The sequence below is a fragment of the Malus domestica genome, chromosome 03 (assembly GCF_042453785.1).
Source record: "Malus domestica chromosome 03, GDT2T_hap1".
Taxonomy (NCBI): domain Eukaryota; kingdom Viridiplantae; phylum Streptophyta; class Magnoliopsida; order Rosales; family Rosaceae; genus Malus; species Malus domestica.
Window position 1 is genome coordinate 37,232,822 of NC_091663.1, and position 25,621 is coordinate 37,258,442.

At 38.7% G+C, this 25,621-nt stretch overlaps 4 protein-coding genes and 1 pseudogene across 6 annotated transcripts; 2 read left to right on the forward strand and 3 right to left on the reverse strand.

Annotated features, from left to right (window-relative positions):
• The first annotated feature begins 5,527 nt into the window (after positions 1 to 5,527).
• On the forward strand, positions 5,528 to 6,814 carry LOC103408131 (ethylene-responsive transcription factor ERF073-like). Its single transcript, NM_001328756.1, has 2 exons — positions 5,528 to 5,815; positions 5,908 to 6,814. Exons 1-2 carry the CDS (start codon positions 5,632 to 5,634, stop codon positions 6,660 to 6,662), a joined length of 939 nt encoding a protein of 312 aa, NP_001315685.1. The 5' UTR covers positions 5,528 to 5,631; the 3' UTR covers positions 6,663 to 6,814.
• A 1,590-nt stretch (positions 6,815 to 8,404) lies between these two features.
• LOC103408164 (dirigent protein 8-like) lies at positions 8,405 to 9,095 on the reverse strand (annotated as a pseudogene).
• A 1,402-nt stretch (positions 9,096 to 10,497) lies between these two features.
• Positions 10,498 to 12,437, forward strand: LOC103408132 (large ribosomal subunit protein eL19y). 2 transcript variants are annotated; one of them, XM_008346998.4, is made up of 5 exons: positions 10,498 to 10,737; positions 11,383 to 11,505; positions 11,599 to 11,912; positions 11,994 to 12,055; positions 12,162 to 12,437. In XM_008346998.4, exons 1-5 carry the CDS (start codon positions 10,626 to 10,628, stop codon positions 12,184 to 12,186), a joined length of 636 nt encoding a protein of 211 aa, XP_008345220.3. In that variant the 5' UTR covers positions 10,498 to 10,625; the 3' UTR covers positions 12,187 to 12,437. The 2 variants fall into 2 exon arrangements, with proteins under 2 accessions (XP_008345220.3, XP_070674640.1); XM_070818539.1 differs by having other exon boundaries at positions 10,526 to 10,737; positions 11,383 to 11,912.
• Positions 12,438 to 12,653: 216 nt separating this feature from the next.
• On the reverse strand, positions 12,654 to 15,885 carry LOC103408133 (probable ethylene response sensor 1). 2 transcript variants are annotated; one of them, XM_070817969.1, is made up of 6 exons: positions 15,619 to 15,885; positions 14,456 to 15,536; positions 13,817 to 14,185; positions 13,462 to 13,728; positions 13,222 to 13,349; positions 12,654 to 13,095 (listed from the first exon to the last, which is right to left on the reverse strand). In XM_070817969.1, the coding sequence occupies exons 2-6, from the start codon at positions 15,401 to 15,403 to the stop codon at positions 12,849 to 12,851; spliced, it is 1,959 nt and encodes a 652-aa protein (XP_070674070.1). In that variant the 5' UTR covers positions 15,404 to 15,536; positions 15,619 to 15,885; the 3' UTR covers positions 12,654 to 12,848.
• A 1,633-nt stretch (positions 15,886 to 17,518) lies between these two features.
• LOC103408134 (fumarate hydratase 1, mitochondrial) lies at positions 17,519 to 21,561 on the reverse strand. The gene is made up of 17 exons (XM_008347000.3): positions 21,324 to 21,561; positions 21,115 to 21,232; positions 20,891 to 21,040; positions 20,667 to 20,777; positions 20,504 to 20,587; positions 20,301 to 20,399; positions 20,116 to 20,166; positions 19,976 to 20,025; positions 19,546 to 19,627; positions 19,315 to 19,409; positions 19,165 to 19,231; positions 18,989 to 19,039; positions 18,752 to 18,847; positions 18,333 to 18,431; positions 18,208 to 18,237; positions 18,062 to 18,127; positions 17,519 to 17,894 (listed from the first exon to the last, which is right to left on the reverse strand). The coding sequence occupies exons 1-17, from the start codon at positions 21,473 to 21,475 to the stop codon at positions 17,808 to 17,810; spliced, it is 1,488 nt and encodes a 495-aa protein (XP_008345222.3). The 5' UTR covers positions 21,476 to 21,561; the 3' UTR covers positions 17,519 to 17,807.
• Between the last annotated feature and the right edge of the window lie 4,060 nt (positions 21,562 to 25,621).

Here is a 25,621-nt window from a genome sequence, read left to right on the forward strand (position 1 = left end):
GAAGAAGAAGAAGGAAGAAGGAGGAAGAAGAAGAAAGAAAGAAAAAAAAACAAACTTCCTCAGATTTCGGAGGAAGAAGAAGGAGAATGAGAAGGAAGAAGAAGGAAGAAGGGGAAGAAAGGGAAAGGAATGAGGAAGGAAGGAAGAAGGAGAAGGAAGAAGAAAAAAAAAAAAAAGAAAGTTGCAGTCGGAGGAAGAAGAAGAAGAAGAAGAAAGAAGAAAAGAAAAGAAAAAAAAAACGTGGATGACACATGGCGCCCAGTCAGTGCGCCACGTCACTGTTAACGAAAAACTTAACAGTTTGATTAACGGATGTATGAGACTGTCCCAAAATTTACACTTTAGGTATGACTCTGAGACGAAAAAAACTTGATGTACTAAATGTTGAAAACTACGAAACATTAGGGTAGTAAACAGTCTTTTATCCTAAATTTTATGACAACTTCAATAGAAAATTCCTCGTTGTTTCACTTCGCATTGTCGACAATAAGCAAACATAAAATATAAAATACAATCCACTTGTACCAGAAGTGACAAAAAGTTACATTAAATTAATGTAAATTTGTAACGTCAAATGAGACTCGACGAACACGAAGTGGTGGGGATCAGGATATTTCAAATTTGGCAGTCAATGACTCAGTCGGTTCAAACACAACAACAACAACAGCAAACAAAAATAGCTTTGAAGTCTTCCCTAGTTAGCTGGCTGTTGTTACTTATCCAAGTCAACATGGATGATGGATGCTGGATTATGCCCACCACTTTGAAATTAGAATACACATACGATGTGCTCAGCGGTTTCTAAACATGCTTTGCTTGCATCCACTCTCTCGAGTCTCTCCTTTCATGTTTAATTATATATATTTACGTACCAACTTGATCAACAACTTGAGTTAAAGCGAATGAGGATCCTCTTTATAAGAATTCCGAAGATCCTCTAATTACATTCGTTCATCATATGTAGTGCGTAATTTTCATCAGGTACTGTTTGTATTTAATTTTAAATAAAAAAATTTACAATGATTTCTAATTGCACGATATATGATGAACAAATGTAATTGAAGGATCCTTGAGATCCTCACAAAGAAAATCCAAACAGGATGCTCATTCAGTTACAGCTACTCCACTTCTTTCACGGTAGAACCTTCAACATACCCATTCAAACTTTTACCAACAATCACTATTTTATTTTGGTTATTTGCCCCACCCGATTGCTTTTTAACTGAGAAACTTCCTACAACTAGGATGTCAAATTAGTTGTATCCCAAGACGCTTATGTAATATCGTATCAAGAAGGAAAAAGGTGGGAATTGTCCCATAAAGAACAAAGAAATGAATAGGGCGGAACTTTGGTCCCTCAGCAACTTGGAAAAATCAAGGCACCTTCTTCAGTAATCCTAGCTCCTCGCTCGGAGACTTGGGAATCTCCTCTTATATGCTATTACATTTCGGCACTCGGAAGATTCGTGATTATTAAGTGAGTTGAATTTTTCAAGTCCACAACCGAGAAGCATTATTCACTTGGGAATTTGGGGGAGCATTGTTTGTACCATACTTCACCAATCCTGAAACTACCAAGTACTTGTCAACTTTATACCTTTGAAGACCTACTGAAGGGTTCATGATGAGGCATCCCTGTCAAAGCACATAAGTTCCTCTCCAATTAAGAGACCAAACATAATGTGACACGTGTCAACATTAGAATAAAACTCCTAGGGTTTCATATTGACCACAAACGAAAACATGGGACTATCCTCAACTATAAAAGGAGATCAATTAATCCCTAATGCTATTATTCTACTTAATTCATTAGTAGTGATATTAGAACTCACTAATAATGATTATGCTTAAACCTTTGTATCATGTAAAATCCACATTATTAATGAGAACTCCTCTACTCTTGTGGACTTAGCCCCAACTTAAGGTGAACCACGTACGTCTTGTGTTTGTGTCCTTATCTCTATCTCTATCTCTTTGCATATTACTTACACTTGGTAACCAAAGCAACCTTGCGAAAGTCACACTTTGATATTTTACGTTGTTTCAAAATCAACCCGATTTTGTTCATCAACAAAATGTATCACGCATATAACTTTCTTTCCACCACTGTAAAATTACTAAAATAGTCATAATTGAACTCACCCATAATAAATTAGAAAATAATTGTATAGGGTATACCACCACCAAGAAGGAAAAAAATCGTATGAATTTCAAGTCAATATTTGCAAAGTCGAGTGAGAAAGCTAAAACAAATACCAGAGTGTAATAGATTTAAATTAGGGTTTTTATCACAAATGGTCCCTGAAATTGACCTACTTCATCAAGATGGTCCCTTAAATTGAAAAGCAATCAATGTAATCCCTGAAAACGGATAGCGCAAATCAATGTGTTCCTTCCGTTAGAATTCCATCAATATTTCTGCTATGTGCTGACGTGGCACATAAATAGGTCCCACAAGTCTAATTAAATTTTACCATGTGGATTAAAAATGTTTAAATAATAATTTTTTAAGTTTTATATAATTAAAAATGAAAAAAAAAACAAGAAGATGAAAAGTTCGTCTTCTTCTTCGCCTCCCACTGGAGCAACCACCCCAATCCTCACCCCACCCCGTCGCACATGTAATCGCAACCAAACAAATGGCCCAATGCCTCAAAGAAACCTCCCTCTTCCAACTCTCTAACATCCCCACCCCCATTTCATGCGTCCAAAACTACCAGTCCAAGCTTTCCTCCCTCTCACTCGTTCCTAATATTGTTAACTACTGCTTTGACCCTCTCCAATTTGTCATCACTACAGTTTCATGTGCGACTGGGTGGGGCGAGCGGTTGAGGTTGCTTGAATGGGAGGGGAAGAAGAAGATGAACAGTTCATCTTCTTCTTATTTTTTTTCCTTTTTTATTTTTAAGACTTGAAAATAAAATAAAATTTAAAAAAAGAAGAAGAAGAATAAGATGCTTCCTTTATATGCCTTGCAATCCCACACTGAGTGACAACAAGACGTCGGTCTTGACCCGCAACATCTCCTCTGGCAACGCGTCGTCGAACATCAAAACCAGGTAGGAGTAGAAGCCACTGATGATTTTGGAATTGTTGTCAGTCGCAAATCTCATCTTGCCCTCCTCATCCATCTCAACCTACAGCCATACCCGGGGCGTGCAACCCATGATGTGACATCACATATCGTCCAGGGGAGTGGATCCTCTAAGCCTTATATGTATATTTCATCTCTACCTAACACGAGGCCTTTTGGGAGTTCACTGGCTTCAGGTTCCATCGGAACTCCGAAGTTAAGCGAGTTCGCGCGAGAGCATTCCCAAGATGGTGATCCACTGGGAGGTTCTCGTGTGAGTTCCCAGAAACAAAACCGTGAGGGCGTGGTCGGGGTCCAAACCGAACAATATCATGCTACGATGGAGTCGAGCTTGGGATGTGACAATTTGGTATCAGAGCCAATCCCTGGCTGGAAGTGTGCTAACAAGAACGTCAGGCCCCTAAGGGGGGTGGATTGTGACATCCCACATCGCCCAGGGGAGTGGATCATCTAAGCCTTATATGTATATCCCATCTCTACCTAGTATGAGGCCTTTTGGGAGTTCACTAGTTTCGGGTTCCATTGGAACTCCGAAGTTAAGCGAGTTTGCACGAGAGCATTCCCAAGATGGGTGATCTACTGGGAAGTTCTCGTGTAAGTTCCCAGAAACAAAACCGTGAGGGCATGGTCGATGCCCAAAGCGGACAATATCGTGTTACGATAGAGTCCAACCCAGGATGTGGTAGGGCCTGGGCCGGGATGTGACACATGACCTGCTTCAAATCAACCAGACTCGAATCATCAAACGGCAGAAGAAGAGTTGCATAGTGCAACAGGCGTTTAACCCTGTTGATTGGCTCGGGGAGTTTAACGCAGCCGCTCGAGCCTTTCTTGCACTCGTCGTCACCGTCGTAAATGTAATCACAGCCAAACACAACCCCACCAGGAAGTGCTGAACTTGAAAGAAGCGGAAGGGGAGGAGGAGAAGACTCTAAGCGCCCTGGTTGTTGCAAAGCAAGCATTTTTTATTTTTTATTTTAGTTTTTTATTCAAAAAATAATATTTTATTAAATTTGTGGGATCCATTTAAGTGCCACAACATCAAACAAAGTTTTTGACGGAATGGTAATGGAAGGACCACATTGATTTGTGACATCCATTTTCAGGGACTACATTGATCGATTTTCAATTTTAGGGACCATCTTGATGAGATGGTCAATTTTAAGGACCATTTGTGATAAAAACCCTTTAAAATATTATACAACAACTTCTACATGTACTGTACATGTAATTTTCTTTCCACCGCCGAACTAATAAAAGTAGATTTTCACATAATAAATTAATGGGGTCTTTTGATATGGGTCCAAAGTAACTAAAAATTAGACCTATTTCAAAAATCAAAAGTCACTAAAAATTAGACCTATTTTAAAAGTAGGCTTATAAAATTGGACCTATTTCAAATTTTCCCTAAATTAATTAGAATAACAATAGATAGTACATCACCGAGATGAACATAATGTCATGATGATCGTATCCCAAGCCGGTTTTACAAAGTTACGTTAAAAAGCTAAAACAAATCTTATAGCATGATAGAGTGTATATACAACTAGTGTAAAAGTTTAGATGTACCATGTAATAAACTCTTTAATACAATATGTTTCACTAACTTCACCACCTATTGCAAGGTGTAGAAATTTTCTCAATAAAAACCCTTGGTAAGGTAATATTAAGGATGAAAACTCGCATATTATAAATTTTAGGTATTTCAGCCAAAATGGACCTTGAGATTGGCATATTACTCACTTTGGTCGCTGAGATTTGTAGTCGATGATAGTGGTCTTTGAGTTTGTTCACCATCAATCATTTTGGTCATTTAGTAAAAAATCTCAACTAAATAAAAATAGAATGACAAAAATACTCTCAATTATAGACAAATCATTCTAGACCATTGTTTATTAAATTAATATTATGATTGATGGTAGACAAATTCAATGACTAAAGTGAGAAGTAATCTCAATCTCAGAAACCATTTTAACTAAAAAACCTGAATTTTATAGTATTTTGTTATATTTTCACTGGAAAAGGAAAACTCCAATCTCTAGAATCATGCAGGTGAATTTCTTTCCGCCGCCAAATAATGTCATAATCTCAGCTTACAAAAGCAGATTTTCAACCTTGTTTTACCAGCGTCACGTTGATCGTCACCACGTCCAAATTGGACGTACGCGACTACGCGTATACGAATATCCATTGCTCCGTCATTAAGTCGAGCTGGCCTACTAGAGACTCGAAAGAAAGTCCGATAAGCTTGCCAGCCACGAAAGGCCCAATAAGATTTTAAGGTAGCAAAATTTAATTAAAAGGTAGGTAAATCCGACGAAAGTTCCACAAAAGGACATGTAATTAATGCTAAATCCCAAATAGTGTGGCTTTCTCCTCGTACAAAAGCCCCCTCCTCCCCTCCTCATTTCTCACTCATCCCTTAAACACTTCTCTCTCCTCTCTCTCTTTCTCTCTCTCTTCACATCTTTCTCCTTCAATTTTCAGTTCATCAAATCTCTGAGAGTTATTTAACACAAGTTTGTTCGACTTCGAGAATGTGCGGTGGTGCTATAATCTCCGATTTCATTCCTCGCGACCGTCGCCGTGGTGTCACCGCTTCTGACATATGGCCGGACTCTCCCTTCGCTAAGTCCAATCCCGACACTTTCTTCGGCTGCAATCCCACCCCAACTACTCACACCGACTCAATTCCGCGTAAAAAATCCCAACCCATTTCAGGTACGCTCTTTCTTCATCCGTATGTTGTTTTCTGCGAGTTTAAAAGATGAGAATTTTCGTTCGGATTGTGACTGGGGATTTTTCACAAATAGGTAATGTGCAAGAAGAGAAGCCGGCTAAGAGGCAGAGGAAGAACGTGTACCGAGGCACCAGGCAGCGTCCGTGGGGCAAATGGGCCGCCGAGATTCGTGATCCCAGAAAAGGGGTTCGAGTTTGGCTTGGTACCTTCAACACCGCCGAAGAGGCCGCCCGAGCTTACGACAGGGAGGCTCGCAAAATCCGCGGCAATAAAGCCAAGGTCAATTTCCCAAACGAAGACGACGACCTCTCCGCCCAGACCTATCTGAAAAAACCAAATCCTCCTCTGTTTCAACCCAAAAGCTTTGAATTGGGATTTGGGTATGATCTGAACCAGTTTGCGGCATTTCCCTCCAATTCCAATTCAGATGGGTTTAACTCCATGGCCATTGCGAACACCGACCCAATTGTTATTTCCGGGGAAGAAAACTCTTGGTCTGGTTCAGATGGCGCTTTCTCCTCGAAGGGGTTGCTGGGTTGCAATCAGAACGGGATGGGCGGTTGTCAAGGCGGATCTGAGCTGACAGAAGTGGAGGAAACACAAGAAGGGGAATTGAGCTTGGAGGCGATTGCAAGAATGGAAGATGACGAAGTGCAGAAGCTTTCTGAGGAGCTAATGGCGTACGAGAACATGATGAAATTCTATCAGATTCCTTATCTGGACGGGCAGTTCACGGCGACTCCCCAGAATCCTCCGCCTCAAGAAAGCACCGTCAGTGATGACCTTTGGAGCTTCGTTGACGACGAGAGCGTTCCTGCTTCCGTGTGATTAATGTTGTCTGCTTTTATTAGTTTGTTTTAATTTAAGCGATCGTAAATTGAGTCAGTCGGGCAAAATTGATGATTTTGATCATTAGTTTCTTCCTGATTAATCTGTATTGGAGGCGTTTAATCTTTGATTAGATTGTTAATTACCCACAATTGCACCCGTGTTTAAATTTTTCTTCAGTTTGGCTTGAGTTATAGCAATCATAATCCTAACAAATCTTCTTTATAATTGAAAAAGAAAAAAAAAACAAAATACAAAAAGAAAGTGCATGTAAATTCCAATTTCAATCACGACAATCACGCAGAATAACTTTGGAGACTTAAAAATGCTTTGCGCATTGTGTTGAGACACGAACATGCAACACGTTAAAACGCATACCAGTACATAGTTGGTCGGTTTAGTTTTCGGTGCAAGTAAGTTTCTCGTGTTTAGTTAGATGAGTGCTGAGTCCGTGAGTGTAATTGTTGAGAATCCCATTCCATTTCTCCCAGTTTCCAATTTCGTTCTCTCCTGAGAATTATTATTAAGTTTTGGGTCAAAATTTCAAAGAATTAATAAGAACCGGTAATGTTAATTGAAACGTGATTTATTTTCAATTAGAAGAAATTTTTTATTGTGATCTGAATACGGATAGTATACTGTAGTAAAAAATTTATTTTTTAAGTTATTAATTTTTTAACACACATATCTCACTATTTATATGATGGTAAATAATCTACCATCACGTATTCCGGTAACACTTTAGGTGTGAGCGGTTTTCCAATTCCCAGTGCGCGCCCACAGTTGCCGCCTTTTGCAAACTTGTACGTTCCTATCTCGTACTTGTCGTTTTCTCTCTTGTACAAGTTGTACTACACAACTAAACACCCGATGGCTTGACAAGTTGCGCCCTTTCCTCTAACCGTTGGGCCTGATATCGGATTGAACTGGGCTGGGCTATCGGAGTTTTATTCAGACTGGGGTATAGGCCCGTTGATTTTTTATTTCTTTTTCACCGAAAACTGTTTCATTTTAAAATTAAACAGCAAAAAAATGCTTAGTAAAAATAAAACTCTCACTACAACCACTAATCTTACATCACCGTTGCCATTACTACCCTCGCCACCTTTGCTATTACAACCACCATCACCACAAAAACCACAACCAAAGGTGCCACCACCATCGAGGTCGCTACCATACAACCGTTGTTACCAATGCACCTCAACCACCACATCGCACTATTGGGCCCACCACCATACTCCCAACATTGCTGCTGCCATCCCCATCACCTCCCCCACCACCACTATCGTCATTGTCACCACCCACGACGCAACCACTAGCCTTATACCACCACCACCACCAGCATAATTCCCACAACTACTACCTCTACACCTTAACCACCACACTCTGTCCTAGCCTCACCCACTTGAGACTAGTTCCACTCTGTGTATTCGATGGGATGGTTATGTAAGTCCACTTGTCTGCACCCTATGCCCTTTGTACCTGAGCTCGAACAATCAAGTATGTGTTTTGGGCATGAAAATTGTTATTTGGAATTCGAGGGAGTAATTATTGTCGAATACTATATTACAATCTCATGATATAATTAGTTTACGTGTTACAATAAACACTTACTGATATAACTATACTTTAAATGTCAAAATTATCTATATCATCCATTCATATTTTAACACTCTACTCTTTTATATAATATTAATAATGCAATGTGTTCAAATAGACACAGTAATCTCTCCATGGTAAGATTTTGCCAATTAGCTTAGGCACACAACATGTATATGTTAGATTTTTGTCCCTCCAGTCAAGAAAGAATTTAACATATTACAAAACAAAACCTGTGCTATGCAACATGAGATTTTCATCCCAGAACAGTCTGAGACTGATTGGGAAATCTAAGCTGCAACTTCACATGATAAGTGGCATAATCCACTACATTCCCCGACGACGATTGCTGATCGACGTGACCGTCCTCATCAGTCGTCTTAGCAAAAACAGAAACTCCTCTCGCAAAAGCAAACGACCCCGTTCCCCCCATCACCGTAAGCTCCTCCGTGTCTTGGCGGGAAACATGCTTGGCCTCCACGCTAAGGCTGCCCGAAAACTGAGGCGTGTAGAAGGTCAGATAGATTATATTGAATCCCGATTTTGCAAAGTGCTCCGCGGGGATTATGAAGCTCTGCGCTTTTCCCACCACCCGTGAAGTGTTCTCGGTCCCTCGGTGAGCATCCGGTGGAAGATGAAAGCTCCTCCGCCGCCATCGGGTTGTGGTTGTGCTACCGCGTTATTGGAGCCTGCAATGTTGTTGTTGTTGTTTGGTTGCTGGATGTACAATGAAAGGTCGAGCCCCGGCGGTGACGGCGAGAACAAGGCCAAGAGGATTACTGCCAGCGTCGCCAACAGGACTGCCGTGCAGAAAATGGTCCTGGACAGCATCATTTCTCATGCATGTGAAATTTTTGTTGGCTACTTTTTACTTGGGCAGTTGAGGTCGGATATGTTGAGTTACGAGGCCGGGTTTAATAATATTGTAGACATTGTATGTTTAGGCCAACTAATCCACATTTCGAGCTCCTTAACTAGGCAAACCAATATCAAACACAAGGGGTTTTATGTAATAAGGCAACCTAGCTAAAACACGTAAGTGATTTTCACACACGTTTTTTCTTCTTCTACCCACCTTATGTAATTCTAACAATTAGGTAGAGCGTTGAATTAAAACAGATATATGTGTTTTTCTCAAATTGATCCTTAAGATGAGGCTTGGACCCAAACAACTTAAACAAGATAAGATTAGTTTTGGATATCTCAAATCAATCTTTCAGAACTCAAATTGTCACAACAAGGAAAAGAGCAATTAAAACACAATTTGTATGGATGTATGCCAAACTATCGGTCACAAAATTCTTTCGTACCTAAACATTTCGTATTTAAAACTATAAATAAAGTTCTTGAAAACAAATTTCGACAGACCGAAACAAGAGAACCCAATGGTTGATTATCCACGACCATACTAAAGAAACAATGAGGGCAGAATCCTGTTCTACTAGTAACTTATTAATTTGTAATCTCCTTACTAGTTGCAAGTTCGAAAAAGTTACGTAATCTCCAAGCTAGTTGCAAGTTCGAAAAAGTTCTCCAAGCCAACCATGACCATACTAAAGAAACAACGAGAATGTCTGTTTATTTCTAAATTGGCATTGTTGATGCACAAAATTAGATTAACTTTGGAACAACGTAAAGTGTCAAGATATGAGATTCGCAAGATATGCCCTTAGAATCTTTTAAATTTAAAAAGAAAGGAAATATTAGAGACATTGTTAGAGAGATACATATATAGAGAAAGAGAGAAACATGAGAGAAACGAGAAATAAATTGGGAAGATAAATCAGAGTCATTTTTTCTCATTAGAGTGCCAATTTCTAAGCTTAGAATTTACATAGAAAAATATCCTAACTAACAACACATTATATAGTAACCCAGAAGTGAACAATCACATAATAAATATAATTTGCAGCAGAAATCAATTTTTGTACACCATCCATTCCCAAATTTGAATTATAGGTTTTTAGATAAGACAATGAAAATTAAACCAGTCAAACATATTTAAGCCTAGTCCAATATATTACTTGCTAAGAAATAACCGAATTTATTATTGGACTTGTGAGCAAGGCCCGGGAACGAATTCGCCGCTGTATAACTGAGCGACAATTACTAGCGATTCCAGCTTCATGTAAGGGAGTTGCAGCCTACAATCCAAACAAGCTGGTCCACCCAACTAAAGAACCCACATAAAACAAATATAGAAGAAACAGGCCCATGAAATTATAAGGCCCAGTCGTATGGTGAAACCCTAGGTCGAAACTCCAAAACCGCAAAAGCGAGCGATATATAAAAGCTTGTCATCCACAGAAGCTCAGCCTCTCTGCCCACAGCAGTTGCCGAAAGGAAGGAGGTAAGACACGGACGATGGTTTCGCTCAAGCTCCAGAAGAGGCTCGCCTCCAGCGTCCTCAAGTGCGGTCGCGGCAAGGTCTGGCTCGACCCCAATGAAGTCAGCGAGATCTCCATGGCCAATTCTCGTACGTTCTTCTTCTCCTTTCCGTTCATTTTCCTCCTTGTTTCCTTCTTTTGATCTGCATATCCTGCGCTGTTTTCTCCACTTAATTAATTTTCAATCCATTTCTTTAATCCCGCGTTAATCCGCTGTTTGGCTATCGTGAAAACTTAAACATGTAATTACTCTGTGTTGTACGGAAGGGATTTGTGTACGGTTGCTGAAGTTTTGAGATGTCTGTTAACTGTTTTGAACTGGGTTTATTGAAAGATTATATATTTGTGTTAGATTTAATCTACGATTTGTTTGAAGTATGTGAGCTGTGGTTAATTGATATCGAATTTTGAGTTGAGTGGTAGCTTTTTATTATCTGCAAATCAGTATCAAGTAATTAACGTTGGTTTAATTGTTATAATCTGGATTATGTTTTAATTGAAGTCATTTTGTAGCTGTAGAGCGAAATGTGATGAGATGTTTTCGTGTTGCGATAATGTATGTTTTACTTGTGTTATATTTGAAATTTCCCCGTATTTTCTACCTGTGAAGTTTCGCCAATAATTTGCAATTGTATAAGTAGATGTTTAGACTGACGGTATTCGGATGCCAATTTTTTTGAGCATTTCTGTCTTTTCGTGTATTGTTTGTTCACGTGTTTGATTCTGAATTGCAGGCCAAAACATAAGGAAGTTGGTCAAGGATGGTTTCATCATCAGGAAGCCGACCAAGATTCACTCTCGCTCTCGTGCACGTCGTATGAAGGAGGCTAAGAGAAAGGGACGTCACTCTGGATATGGTATGTTATTGTATGTGTTATCTCGGCTAGTGTTTGCATTTATTCGGACCAGGAGCAAGTCACATTTTAATGAGTGGTTTCTTAAATTTTTAGGTAAGCGCAAGGGTACCAGGGAGGCAAGGCTTCCTACCAAGATCCTATGGATGAGGAGGATGCGGGTGCTCAGGCGGTTGCTTCGCAAGTACCGTGAATCAAAGAAGATTGATAAGCACATGTACCATGACATGTACATGAAGGTTAAGGGTAATGTTTTCAAGAATAAGAGAGTGCTGATGGAGAGCATTCACAAGTCAAAGGCTGAGAAGGCAAGAGAGAAGACTCTGTCTGATCAGTTCGAGGCTAAGCGGGCAAAGAACAAGGCTAGCAGGGAGAGGAAGCATGCCAGGAGAGAGGAACGCTTGGCTCAGGTATTGTCACCGTAATCTGTTTACTGATTATTATGTAATTCATATGAGATTCTCACGTTGCTGATTATTCTCTGCGTTCAGGGACCTCAAGAGAAAGCACCAGCACCAGCACCCGCTGCCCCAGCTGCAGCTCAACCAACACAGTTAGTACCCTGCCTTGAAACCCTATATATATATATATATATATATATTATCTGCTGACCTTGTTGGTGTTGTTTTTTGCTCATTACTTGTCTCTTTTACTTGCAGGGTATCCAAGAAATCAAAGAAGTGAGTGCTCTACGAGAACTGATGGATTGATGACTACTTGTGGTGGTCCATTTATTTCGACTTACTTTGTTAGATTAGTTTTAACGAGCAAGTTTGTTCGTTTATTTTTGGACGTCAGTACTTTATTTTTTAGTTGAAAGAGATTTCAAAATCGGCATACCTTGTATGAAGTTTAGTTTCTTTTATTCTCGATTAACAATTTCTGTGTTCTCCGATGCATTAAAAGTGAACATTATCGGAAATGTTTCGTTAAAATTCTGTTTTTTGATGATTGAAAGTTGTCTACGATATAGGTTTCTTTCAATCCAGTATTCGAATGATTGAAGATAATGGAGTATCGACGGTATAACATGTTTAATTACCTGATTGGCCTCATCTGGACGAGGATTTAACACTTTCTAATTAAAGAAACAAGGGAGTTTTAACAAAAAAACACACTTCTGATACTGTTTATTTCTAATTAAGAAACAATTGCCATAATAAAGATGATGATTAACAGTTATAAACGGCATCGTTCAGTGTTACATTCCAAGTATGTGATTGTGCTAATTGCTAAACTTTGAAACTTACAGATTTCTTCCAACCTTAACAAGCTAAATCAAAATTCCCAGGTTGAGCTAATGTCTCTGTCAAGCAGCAAACATGGATGACTCTGACCACTGGCATTCAAAGACTTCTTTGATAACGTGCGTTCGATGAACTTGAGCCAAATCGATCCCTAAAGGATGGTTTGCATCCAACGAGATCTCCGCTTCCATAATTTGCTTGTCCTTTAGGTGGCATCTGGACCTGGTGCGTTGTTGTATCACTATGATTGTCGCATATCCCCAGTTTGACGATGAATGCAACGATACTCCCTTTGTCGATACCCTCGCTTTCAATCCAAATATGACCTCCCATGGTGTTTACAAACCTAATCCAAGTCATTTTGGAAAATGTGGTGACCAAGTTGGATGAACAGGCAATAAAAAAAAAGCAGGATGCAAATTTTTCAATGCCCTATGGAACTGGTAAAAAATCAGAAAATATTCAAGTCTACCGTTTGCAAATGGCAAGTCCAAGTCCTGCACCCTCGTTTGTTCGATTGGATCCATTTCGGGGCTGAGAAAACTTGGTGAAAACATGAGGAATATCTTCTGGGAGAACACCACAGCCGGAATCCTTAACCTGCAACATCAGGAGTGCCATTAGATCACGTTGCATCGATGTCAGAGTTACCAAGAGATGTCTCAACCTCAGCATACAAAGAAAAACTAATCAAAGATAAATCGCACAAGACCTGAACTCGTAGGTAGAAGTGGCCCTCAGTTGACGCTGGATAAAACTCCGGTGGTTGCCAGTCTCTTGAAGATTCTGGTTTCGCAAGAGACACTATAATTGAAATATAGCCCTGCTTTGTGAACTTCACTGCATTACTGGCAACATTGAGAATGGTTTGCATAAGCCGGTTCTCATCTCCAACAGCGCACACAGGTAAATCTGGGGCTAGAATCAAAGTCATAGACAACTTCTTCACAGATGCGATGGGCTGTACCAAATTCATTACCTACAGTTTGGAAAAGGCTTGCACGTAAGTTTGCCAAAACCAAATTATTCGAAAGTACACATTCAGGCCCCGGGTCTGGAAAATTTACCTCTCTGAAAACTCCATGGAGGTTAAATATTTCATTGTCTAATTCTAGACTGCCATCATCTAGTCTAGAAAGATCTAAAACATCATTAATAAGTGTTTCCAAAAGGTTACTACTCTTTAGAACTGTCTCTAGCATAAGCCTTTGTTCCGGAGTCAGTTCCGTCTCTAACAGAAGAGAAGACAATGCAATGATTGCCTGCATTGGTGTCCTCATTTCATGGTTCATGACAGCAAGGAAATCATTGCGAGCATGGATTGCCATCTCTGCTTCTCTCCGAGCTAAATCTAAAGCGTTGTTCTGCTCCACGAGCTGAGCACGGGCTCGCATAGACTCTTCCATAATAGCAGCATGTGAAAGAGCAACAGCTACCTGAGCACAGCTACACTTGTTATAACCTTTAGTAAGTATATAGGAATCATAAGGAAGGCAAGTGATATATCAGTTGTTTCGGCAAGATCAGGAAACAAATGTGCATAAGAGCTCCCAATAAATACATTACTCTTTCAATTCATGAACTTAAGATGCAAGCAGTAGTTAAACAGTAAGCAAATAAGCATTGTGAAAACAGAAGAAAACGAGTAATGCATCAGGACAGTGAGTCATGCTGTGAAAAGGAAGCAAGTGAACGTGAAAACAGACCTGATCTGCGACAACATCAACGAGCTCCAATTCATGGTCTCGCCATTTTCTGGTGCTATCAGTGGGTAGAATCAATACCATGATTGCGTAGCTTTTGGCAGAGAAATCCGGCCAGTCATTGATTTCAAAATTCGAAAGATTCAATAAGGGTACCCGTAGAGCAACAACCTCAGGCGGCACATATCTTCCCACAAGCGGTCTGATCCTGGCCAGTGGGCAGGTGTATGGTATACGAATTGCTCGAGAACTATTGAAGACTTCATTGACCACAGGAAGGTTTATTGACACAGTAGACCCAACTTGTATCTGGTAGTTCAGAGTGTGATGAAGCTGTAGGTTCATACCAGTTCTGGACGGCATCCATAACGCGCATTCCTCGAGGCCTAAAGTTCTACCCAACTCAACAAGGGTAGTTTTCAATATAGTGTCCCTATCCAATGTGCTTCGAATTTCATGAGTCAGCATTCTAACATGCCTTCCTGTTTCTTCCTGAGTGAGCATGAGCCCCATCTCCCTGTCAAGCTCTTCAGCTCTGTTCTTCAGACGCAGCTCCCGGCTCTTAACGCTTAGCAAATCAGGGATAATGTGAACGAGCATTAGAGCGGTAGCACACGATACAACGGCACACGAAACCTTGGCAACAGTCATAACTATAGCAACGGTCTTGGTGTGCATAGAGAAAGTCCAGACATTTATGAAATGGGTTGCTCCGCAAAGAATAATGAAAGCACCGAATTGCATAAGCACCCATCTGTACGGAAAGAAAGCGGATTTCTGCACAAAATATACGAGCTCCAAGGGAATGGAGAAATAGGCAAGGGCAATGAACACATCAGATATGTACTGATATTTCACCAGCAACTCATCCGGGGGCCATTGTGCATCTACGCAATCACAGGACTCCATTTTTCCAACTGAAGCTTTCAATGAATCTGTGAAAAAAATCATAAAAAAACAATAAAAAATAGAAAAAAGATTGAAGCTTTGGAACTAATCTTTGTTTTCTGGTGATGATCTTGGCAATGCTTAAAGGGTTCAATGAGATTTTCGCTCCAGTATCCAGATATGCTCAAAAACAAGGCTAATCATAAAATAATAATCTCTAATCAACTGATAAACAAAACAAATATGATATTATAAATTTAGTCAAATTTTAGTATTACCAGGCTTGATGCTCGAACTGAGGGTGAGAGATCAACTGGGGAGCTCAGAAGGAGTGATCTGACTCGTCCATTTTGCAGGGGCTGATCCTCTGAAAGTGTGAAGCGTTTTTTTCACGTGGAGGAAGGAGGATTAAAGATAGTAAAGTGGAGGGCGAAAGACAGAGACTCGGAGGGAGGAGGAGGAGAGCCAAAAAGCATCACGGACAAACGAACAACGCCACGGACGAACGAATCCAAGACAAAGGAATAGGAGGGTCTTGCTCGTGCGGAGAGAAGACCCATCTAGAATTTATATATATTTTTTGGGATCTTTACCGAAAAGCACCCGGTACTGTTTATTTTAACGAAAAATCACATTTTTACACTAAAAAGTCAATCCTATTACTATTCATTTTACCCTTTATTTTGTCCTTATCATTAAAACTCAAAGTTTTCAAGCCATTTTCATTAGTTTTTTTTTTTCCTCAGTGAAATTAGAGAAAAGAAAACAAACTACATGTATGTTAGCTGCGTCCCTAGAATTCGATTTTGATTTTATTTTATTTTTAAAATAAGTCGTCATTTTAATCTTTAAAATACAAAATTAGTTTTACATTGTTTTGTTTTTGTTAAACTCGTTACACATCTGTTAAATTTGCTTATGTGGATTAAAAGATGTGCATACGGCAACATGTGTGAATTCGCCACCGCATAAAACTATGCCACACGTTCAGAACAATTAATTATCAATTATCGATTTTTATTTCTTTTTTACTTGAATCGTTGACTTGTTATACGTGCGAGAGGCTCTTGAATAAGACAACCGTATAACTTATAAGACAACTCTCTCACAAGACAAGACCAATCTGAAGTCGAGTGAAAAAGAGTTTTTATTCTTTTTAAAAATTGGTTAAACATAATATGTCATGAGGTGATTCGATAGAAGATTTTCGATCAAAATTTCTTATTAAAAGCCACATTTGAAATGGATAAATTAAATATGATAAATGGAACCAGATTCCCTTCGGAGCAATATAATCTGAGCCTGCTGAGCAGGACATGCAGCCCGTTGAAATTTGATCAAACAGTTATAAACAGAAAATTACTCAGATTATATTACTCTGGAGGGGATCCGGTTCCATGATAAATGTTTATTGGTTCCTTAAAGACAAGTAGCGATAGATTTAGTAGGCCCATGTCCATGTCCATGTCCATGTCAAGGCCCTTTTTTTTATAAAATGGATAGAATTGAAGGTGCATTGTATCTGAACGACTTTAGAGAGAGACGATGCATTGTATTTGGAAGATGGCGATGTTGCAACTATTAAATGAATCTCGAATAATTCGAAAAGTGATTTTCACGTGTTGTATTTTAGGGTTCGTTTAGATATGTCTTTGAAATGATTAAAAGTACTTTTAAAAAAAATGTTTTTCGATTTCAAAAGCACTTAAGGTGTCTTCTGCAAGAAGCACAAATTATATGTTTATTGCAGGAAACATTTAAGTGTTTTTTGAAGATTTGCTTGCATTTTTACTAAGGATTGATTCTAAAAATATTTTTACCAAAAACACTTTTATTCATTTTAAAAACACATCCAAACAAGCTATTAATCTCTTACACACTCGTGTTTAATCCTGATCGTTGGTTCTATTTGATCTATTAAACTTGAGTACCCCGCGCTTGCTTAATTGCTGCTTAGTTAGGTTTATTTATAAGAAAAATTAATGAAAATTGTTTGAAAACTTTGAGTTTTAACAATAAAGACAAAATAAAAGGTAAAGTGAATAGTACAAGGATTAATTTTTTAGTGTAAAAATATGATTTTTCATTAAAGTGAACAATATTGAGAGCTTTTCGTTAAAGTTCTATTTTTTAAGCAATTTGGCCTTGGCTTGTTTGCTTACTGTCATGGAACCTGCAGAACCAAGTAACTTTCTACATTTTATTCTGCTGGGTGGGCGAGTTTCTGTAAGGCTTGTATTCTTACAAACGTTTGGGAGGTTTTCCCCTCAGCGGCCTAATTGACCCAAAGAACAAGGCCTGCCAGCCAGCCATGGAGAAAACCTCGAGAATATTGTTCCTAAACACATTACATATTGCATACTTATCGCTTCTAATTCTCATTTCACCCGTAGGATTTATGCAGAAACACAACGGCAATTGATTCGGCTGAGACCGGGAAATCAATTTTCAACAGCTTCAAAATCTGTCAGTCAGTTGGGCCAATCATCTTCTCTGGCACCACAATAGTATCAAATTCTTCGCTTGATAGCATTCGAAGTTTCAATGCAGCTTCCTGCAGAATGGTTGCATCTTTGTTAGATTCAAATACTTGAGCCTGTGCTCAAACATAATTTGATAATGCCATGTGTCTAACAAGAACGGAAACAGAATTTTCCACTACTCGAATTTAAGCTGAATTAGACATCTAACGGAATAAATTATCTCGAAAGGAATTAATACCTTCAAAGTGGATCCCTCCTTGTGGGCTGTCTTTGCAACTGCTGCGGCATTATCATAACCAATTTTCTGAAATAGAAGCAGAAATATAAGTCTGACAGACCGAAAGTACACAAGAAAAATATATACATGAATGGGTGGAAACTTACACGATTCAAGGATGTGACCAACATAAGTGACTGCAATACAGAAACAACGTAAAATCAATTAGCTCTTAAATCTAAGATATGGAATGCTTAAAAGGTGTACATTCTTCACCAAGAAATAAACAGACCTCATGAAGAAACTTTGAAATTCTTTCCCTATTAGCTTGAATTCCTCTCACGCAGTTCTTTTCAAAGGAAGCAGATGCATCCCCAAGCAATCTCAGAGACTGTCAGTAAAGAATAAAAAATACCAGCTCCGTGAACAATTGCATGTATGTGGCGCTGCAGCACAACAATAGACTCCAAACACAAATCGAGTACATACAGTAATAAAAGGGCATCTCCTTAGGAAGTTCCATCATATGGAGAACTCAAAATATCATAATGCATCCAAGTATGTGAAAATGCTCTATGACATTATTGTACCCACAACTACATTCAAGAAATGAGGGTACTTGATTTCTACAAGTTTTAGGTCTGAAATTTCACTACATACAACATTTTGATTTTGAACTACAAATCATAACAATACTACAACAGAACTTACTTGTAGGAGACCACTAGCAATCATTGGCTTGAACACATTAAGTTCAAAGTGACCATTTGATCCACCTACTGTAATGGCAACATTGTTACCCATAACCTGCACAATATAAAAATACAAATTGGTTACAAGAAAAACTATATAAAAAAGATCACAGTATCCTAATATTAAACCAACATCTAAATAATGACTTCCCAAATGTTTGTATATCTTAATGAAACAAAAAAGGAGACACCTTACTCGAGCACAGACCATTGTGAGAGCCTCACACTGGGTAGGGTTTACCTTCCCCTGAAACACAAATGAAGTCGATCAAAATGACAAGTTTGGTGGGATTAAAATTTTGCACGGAAAGCTAGTTACAGGTATTGGGCCATTTCTTCATAAACATATGTAGGAAATATATGAGAGTTTACAGGCATAATGCTGCTACCAGGCTCGTTTTCAGGGAGAATGAGTTCACCAAGGCCACAACGTGGACCACTGTACATGAAATTCATAATTACAGAAAGGGCACATGGAAAGGGGATGAAGAAAAGACAAAATGATCCAAATAGTACACAAACCTTCCTAAGAAACGTATGTCATTTGCAATCTTCATCAAAGAGGTAGCAACTGTGTTTAGGGCTCCGCTAGTTTCAACAGCAGCATCATGTGCAGCCTGGAATAAAACAATAATGTATAGTATGCAATATAAGTTTGTTGTATACAACGCAAGAATGTTTACCAACTGTTCGATCAAGTTAAATCTTTCATCCATCAAAAGAAGAAGATGGGCATTTAGTGTAGTGACTCACCAAAGCTTCAAACTTGTTTTCTGCAGTGACAAATGGTAACTTTGTTTCCTCAGCTACTGCTGCAGCTATCTTTACATCAAACCTGGACGGAAGACACGAAATAAATGAAAATCCAAAAGGCATAAGAAATTCACTATGAAAGTTATAATATTTAAAAGTTTAGTAAATGTACAAAACATGCATCTCTATATATAAAACCAAGTGAAGTCTACGAAGTACTAAAATAAATGGTGAATAAATTACTTTTCTTAGAAAAATCTTGAGATTCTTGAAATATAAGGGCAGGAAAAAGAAAAAAATAAGAGTTGAAATGAAACCATGACTCCCCCAATTGAAAATACATCAGGATACCAAGGCAGGCAAATGTAGAGAGAGAAAATCAAGGAAAAAGAACACAAAAATATTCTTCAACCCTAAAAGCTATTCATACCCCTTCTTTGTGTTCAATCCAGTCCCAACAGCAGTACCACCCTGTGCAAGCTGCTCAAACAAATTATCAATCAATCAGAAGGTTTAAAAGAAAAAATAAAAGGGGAGGGAAAGCAACTGACAATCATATGAGTTGCCTACCTGATACATACGAGGTAGAGTATGCAAAACTCGTTCAATTCCATACTTAACCTGCAGCCAAAGAAAGAGGCTTTTGATAAGTAGCTCCTCGAACAAGGTACCAATCTTGTCCAAGAGTCAAAGATGTAAAAAGAATAGTATGGCCCAATGATGAACCAAGCTAGGCAAGAGGAACGTAAGCTCACTTGTGTTGAATAGCCGCTGAACTCTTGCCCAAGGGTCAAAGGTGTCGCATCTTGCGTGTGGGTTCGTCCAATTTTAACAATGTCTTTGAATTCTTCAGACTGGTAACATTAAAACATATGGAATCAAGAACAAGTTTCACTGTAGGAGAAAATAATTTTGATTCATAAAATATTCATCTGCTTTCGAATGAAAATAACCAAACCTTTGAATGTAGGGCAGCATGCAAAGTTTGCAAATTTGGTATCAGTCTTGAGTTAATTTCCTTTGCAGATGCAATGTGCATGACCTGGAAATACCACACAACAGTTCAACAAACAGCAACAAAGCAAAAACCAACCTCACTAAAACAAAGGAAAAGGACTTACAGTTGGGAATGTGTCATTGGAAGATTGTGATCTATTAACATGGTCATTCGGGTGCACAAACTTCTCGCCGCGCTGATGGCCAAGTATCTCAGCTGCCCTGTTCGCAATGACCTGGGCACAGTCCAATATTTTGCCCCATTAATTAACAATTTAACATACACAAGAAGCATGACCCAAGAGCATAACTTTCATGGATCAGTGCTAACTAGCTGCTAAGAGCTCACCTCATTGACATTCATGTTGCTTTGGGTTCCACTGCCAGTTTGCCAGATAACAAGAGGAAAGTGTTGGTTGAGCTTTCCCTCGGCGACTTCTTGGGCAGCTTGCATTATTGCTTTCCCAATAGTTGGATCAAGCCCATACTCCATGTTCACCTGCAGTTACTCACCACAAAACTCAGCCAGGCAATACATCAAACACCTTACAGTAACAAATAAAAAGCACAAACCTTTGCAGCGCATTTTTTAAGCACCCCAAAAGCACGAACAATGGGTTCGGGCATTCGCTCCCGCTCGCCGCCGATGTCGAAATTCTGCAGCGATCTCTGAGTCTGCGCCCCCCACAGCCTGAAAATTCACGTTTTGGATAAATAAAATCACTTCAAATGTAGAGACATGAAAAGTGAAGAAGCAGCTTCGAATGGAGAGAAAGACGAACTTGTCTGAGGGAACGTTGATGGGTCCAAAAGTGTCCCTTTCCTCTCTAAACGACGTCGAATAGGCTCTCGAAGATGTAGCGTAGCGGAACGCCGCCAACGGCGTCAACTCTCCGGCTGCCCGCCGTGATACGATGTACATGGCCATTTGCATGAAGAGAAGTATGGAACGGAAGCTGAGTGATTGGGGGAGTCCAAAGAGTCCAATTTATTGGGCGGCGCGCCAGAACGGGGGAAGCTTTTGGACTAAACGCAAACCGATTCGTCGTTTTGAGTTCAGATTTGGGTCGGATGATAGGGCTCATGGGCTGGTGAGTTGGTCTATATGAGTCCACATTAGGCAGTCCAAGATTCATGTTACCCGGTTTAGGCCCACTGCGCAGTAGAATAAATAAAATTAATCAAAGGGAAGAAAAATAAAAAAGAAGAGTAATAGGGAAAGTTTATGCAAGTAGTGAATTGTCCTAGTGTAAATTGTATTTCTCTTCATTTTATTGTGCTCTGGTTCAAATATTTTGTCTTTTCTCAGTTTAATTTAGAGTAGTAACATCGCATGTAATAAAAACAAAAAACACTTTATTTACACTTGTGTGTTGTATTTTTACCCCAATCTTACTCTTCAAATTCATATTTTGAACAACGGCATATTTATTATGGGGATAGAGGAATAAATTAGTCGTAAACTTGTCATTCATAATATATTTACACGGGTTACGTAATGGATTAGCCATGCAATTTCTCAGTTATAATAGATAATATCAAACTTGTCATCAACAAGATTTAAACCTAAAACCTTCCGCTTACATGTGCAGAGAAATACCACTTGCTGTAGTATTACGTGGCACCCAATGCACTTAAACTTCTCTTTACACTAAACTAAATTAATTCATTATTTAAATATTAAAAACAAGCGACTTAGTACTACCTTCTAGTGGTATGCATCTTCACTTGTAAGTGAAAGGTCTTAGGTTCGATTTGAACCACAATATTGCTAGCTCATTGTGAGGCTAAGTCCATCTCTTCCCTCCTTAGTGTAGATAATATCATTTGTTAAAAAAAAAAACAAAATCCTTTGAAGAAATTTTGGAGAAATTTTTTTGGGTGACGACTACATTGTGATAGTGTTGTTAATCTATGTGTTATATTGTGAATAAACAATATGATTAACATACATCATGGATCTAGAATATATTATCATTAACAAATTCATGTGTTATAAGATCGCATACTTGTTAATAATAAGGGGAGAGGGAAGGGTTCGAAACTATTCCAATAATTTTAGGGAGGGGGGATTTTTGAACTCGGGACGCATGGGTAGAAACCCAACACTCTATCCATTGAATATTGTACCACATGCTACTATTGGAGGGTTAGATTTGTTACAGTTTGATACATTAGTCTTAAGCTGATGACATAGCTAGATTAGGATAGCTTATCACTAATATTGTTAAGATGTCCAACTACTGCAGTTCTCCATTGTTAATTAATGGAATTATTTTAAGATTTTTTTTTAAAATGTGACAGGCAGATTGAAAAACTTATGAACTTAAAAAAAAAATTGTCTAGGTTAATAAAATCAAATACAATGATCACCATGTTAAATCTTATTGCAAGTTGCATCGCCTGAAGATAAAATGCTAAAAAAGTTTTTATCATTATGATTTTATGCACGCCTATATAAATGTATGTGTTGCATATGCCTTTCATGCACCCTTAAATGCCTTTCGTTTCTGGCGTGCATGCCGCTCCTGCATGCATGATGCATGCATGATATATATAATATATAACAAAGTGCAGAAACAGTATTGCTCAATCTTTTTCTGACATGTAATACTTAAGGAATTGTTCTCAGATTCAAACCTTAAACAGCATTCGAAGATGGTAGACTTTGCATTGCCTGAAGAAATTAAAAGCTACATTAGCAAGCTGGGAAATGATGTTCCGAAACCGCAGCCCCTCGGTCGATTGTTGTTGTCTCAAAACGCAATAAAAACAAACTTTTTACCGCTACATTTGGATCCAAATATATTCAACGAAATCGAGCACAATGTGTTGAATGGGAGACAAAATTATAGTGTTAAGTTGTAAAAGATAAACCCCCAGCAGATCCATCGGCCTCGGGGGCCTCGGTGCCCACAAGATCCGAGGTTGTTGCGTCTCCTATGGATCTGGTTAAGAACGAAAATTACTATGGTTTAACCAAGAACTGGAGTACTGGTGTTGTCAAAGGGCAAAAGTTTGCTGTCTGACAGGAGAGATTTTTCAGTGTGACCGGCAAATAGGATGGTATACCACGTGTCATTATATAAATGGTAGGATATAAGGTCGTACCCAGTGCACAAGGCTCCCGCTTTACGCAGGGTATGGGAGAGGTGAATGTCGGCTAGCCTTACCCCCATTTATGGAGAGGCTGCTCCCAAGTCTCGAACCCGAGACCTACCGCTCATGGGCGAAGGCACTTGCCATCGCACCAAGTGCGACCTCAATGGTAGGATATGTGTGTTAAAAATTTAATAACTTAAAAAATAAAATTTCTCACCACTTACATAAAAACACGTGGTGTACCGCTCGTGTTTCCGTCGCAATTAAAAATTTCTCGTCTGATAGTTTGTATAATGGAATGGACAACTAGGACATGTGTCATTAGATTAGTGAAGAGATGTCTTAAGATTGTTATAATGGAATGGACAACTGGGATTATGACCTGAGTGTAATTATTACAATTACAGTTAATGAATTAATCAAGCATATATACTTTGAATTAATTTGTAAATGCAATAGTATATATGTTTTTGTTGGTTTGTGCGCAAACTTACAAGTTTAAATTTCTTACTCATGTATTTTGTGTTTTTCATAAGATACGCATATGACAATCCAATCGAGGTGATAATCGGCAATACATTACAAACTCTTCTTCATTTATGTTACAATACGTAGTTATTCCAGTATGATACAGATGTTTCTAATTATTGTGTTAGTCTCCTCTAGTCCTATATATAAAATCAATCTAAAAGACTCTTCTTGATCTTTAATGATGATTTTGATCAATGATAGAACACGATCTTGGATCCTATCATGTCTCGAACTTTGCCCGATTAATTTTGCGCAAAGAAGATTTCATTGCCCAAAATTTTTTACCGACGAATTTATACTTTGTGCGACGTATCATTTTTTGTTGGGCAAACACTTTTATGTAGTTGTGTATGCACCTACTATAATGTCTAATGCGGTAGAGAAAACTTAACTATCTTTAAAAGATACACGACGATGGTATCTCAAGTCACTCACTCATTGTCCCATGTTTAACCGTACATTAGTGACTTCAAATATCGTCATCGTAGCATTCCAGACACATTAAAAGTTATTCTCGTAACAGGGGACCCCTCGACCCCTCTCCTGCAGTTATGATGCCTACTACTGCTGCCCAGTAACACTCATAGTGTTCTACAAGAATTGAGAGACACAAAACTACTACGCTGGGCTCCAATTCACTAATAAAACATAAAAAAAGCAAAGTTACGGTCTTTGAAAATTAACTGTACAAATTATGAAACCAACCAACCCCATGACCCCATGACCCCATGACCCCTCACAGCCTTCACAAACAAAAAAATCCACAAAAACATGAAAAAAGAAGAGGAGAAGAGAAAGAGCTTTAATTAATTGAAATTAGTGTGGAAAATACTAAAGCTTGTTGCTTTATGATACATCTGGCCGTTAGCAGCCAAATGATTGAGATTCTAGGTGGCGGTTGCTAGCTGGTTTTCTTTGTTCCCCTCCTCCACTGCCACCGCCGCGGGTTCTCCAAGTGATTCTCTCCTTTATCCGAGGGTTTTTTTGTCAATATACTCAAAAGCATATGGTTGTCGTCGGCCTTTTTCTAGAACCAGAAGCACTTATCAGCTTCGTTTCTGATAAATAAGCTCTGGCAATTTCATGCCAATCCCTTCTTCTATGGTTTTTGACAAGGTTTGGATATTTATATATAATTTTACAACGCGGTAATACGCCAAATACTTATCATTAGGTATCAAACTTATTTTACACACATATAATTATTGAAGCTATGTGAGTCGAACATGAGACAATATAAAACATCGATTACAACCAAGTATTAAACTCATCATTGATATATTGTATAGGTGAGTCGAACATAAAATAATCGAACCGAAAACCAATACTTTGTAGGCAACGTGGCATGTGATGATGTAACAAAGTAAGTAAATAGTAGGCATTATATGTTGACTAACATATGGCGCAGATTTTGGCAAAACAAGTAACAACGGTAAGTCTTTTGGGA

What these genes read in the sequence shown, in the direction of transcription:
- LOC103408131 (NM_001328756.1), top strand. Translation starts at nt 5,632, where the DNA reads ATGTGCGGTGGTGCTATAATCTCCGATTTCATTCCTCGCGACCGTCGC. An exon ending in AAAATCCCAACCCATTTCAG is followed by an intron (nt 5,816 to 5,907) that starts GTACGCTCTTTC and finishes TTTCACAAATAG; the next exon opens with GTAATGTGCAAGAAGAGAAG.
- LOC103408132 (XM_070818539.1), top strand. Translation starts at nt 10,626, where the DNA reads ATGGTTTCGCTCAAGCTCCAGAAGAGGCTCGCCTCCAGCGTCCTCAAG. An exon ending in GATCTCCATGGCCAATTCTC is followed by an intron (nt 10,738 to 11,382) that starts GTACGTTCTTCT and finishes TCTGAATTGCAG; the next exon opens with GCCAAAACATAAGGAAGTTG. An exon ending in GCTGCAGCTCAACCAACACA is followed by an intron (nt 12,056 to 12,161) that starts GTTAGTACCCTG and finishes TTTTACTTGCAG; the next exon opens with GGTATCCAAGAAATCAAAGA.
- LOC103408133 (XM_070817969.1), bottom strand. Translation starts at nt 15,403, where the DNA reads ATGATTTTTTTCACAGATTCATTGAAAGCTTCAGTTGGAAAAATGGAG. An exon ending in ACTTCTACCTACGAGTTCAG is followed by an intron (nt 13,350 to 13,461) that starts GTCTTGTGCGAT and finishes CTGATGTTGCAG; the next exon opens with GTTAAGGATTCCGGCTGTGG. An exon ending in GGACTTGCCATTTGCAAACG is followed by an intron (nt 13,096 to 13,221) that starts GTAGACTTGAAT and finishes GACTTGGATTAG; the next exon opens with GTTTGTAAACACCATGGGAG.
- LOC103408134 (XM_008347000.3), bottom strand. Translation starts at nt 21,475, where the DNA reads ATGCAAATGGCCATGTACATCGTATCACGGCGGGCAGCCGGAGAGTTG. An exon ending in CTGGTAGCAGCATTATGCCT is followed by an intron (nt 19,040 to 19,164) that starts GTAAACTCTCAT and finishes TTTGTGTTTCAG; the next exon opens with GGGAAGGTAAACCCTACCCA. An exon ending in TCACAATGGTCTGTGCTCGA is followed by an intron (nt 18,848 to 18,988) that starts GTAAGGTGTCTC and finishes TATATTGTGCAG; the next exon opens with GTTATGGGTAACAATGTTGC.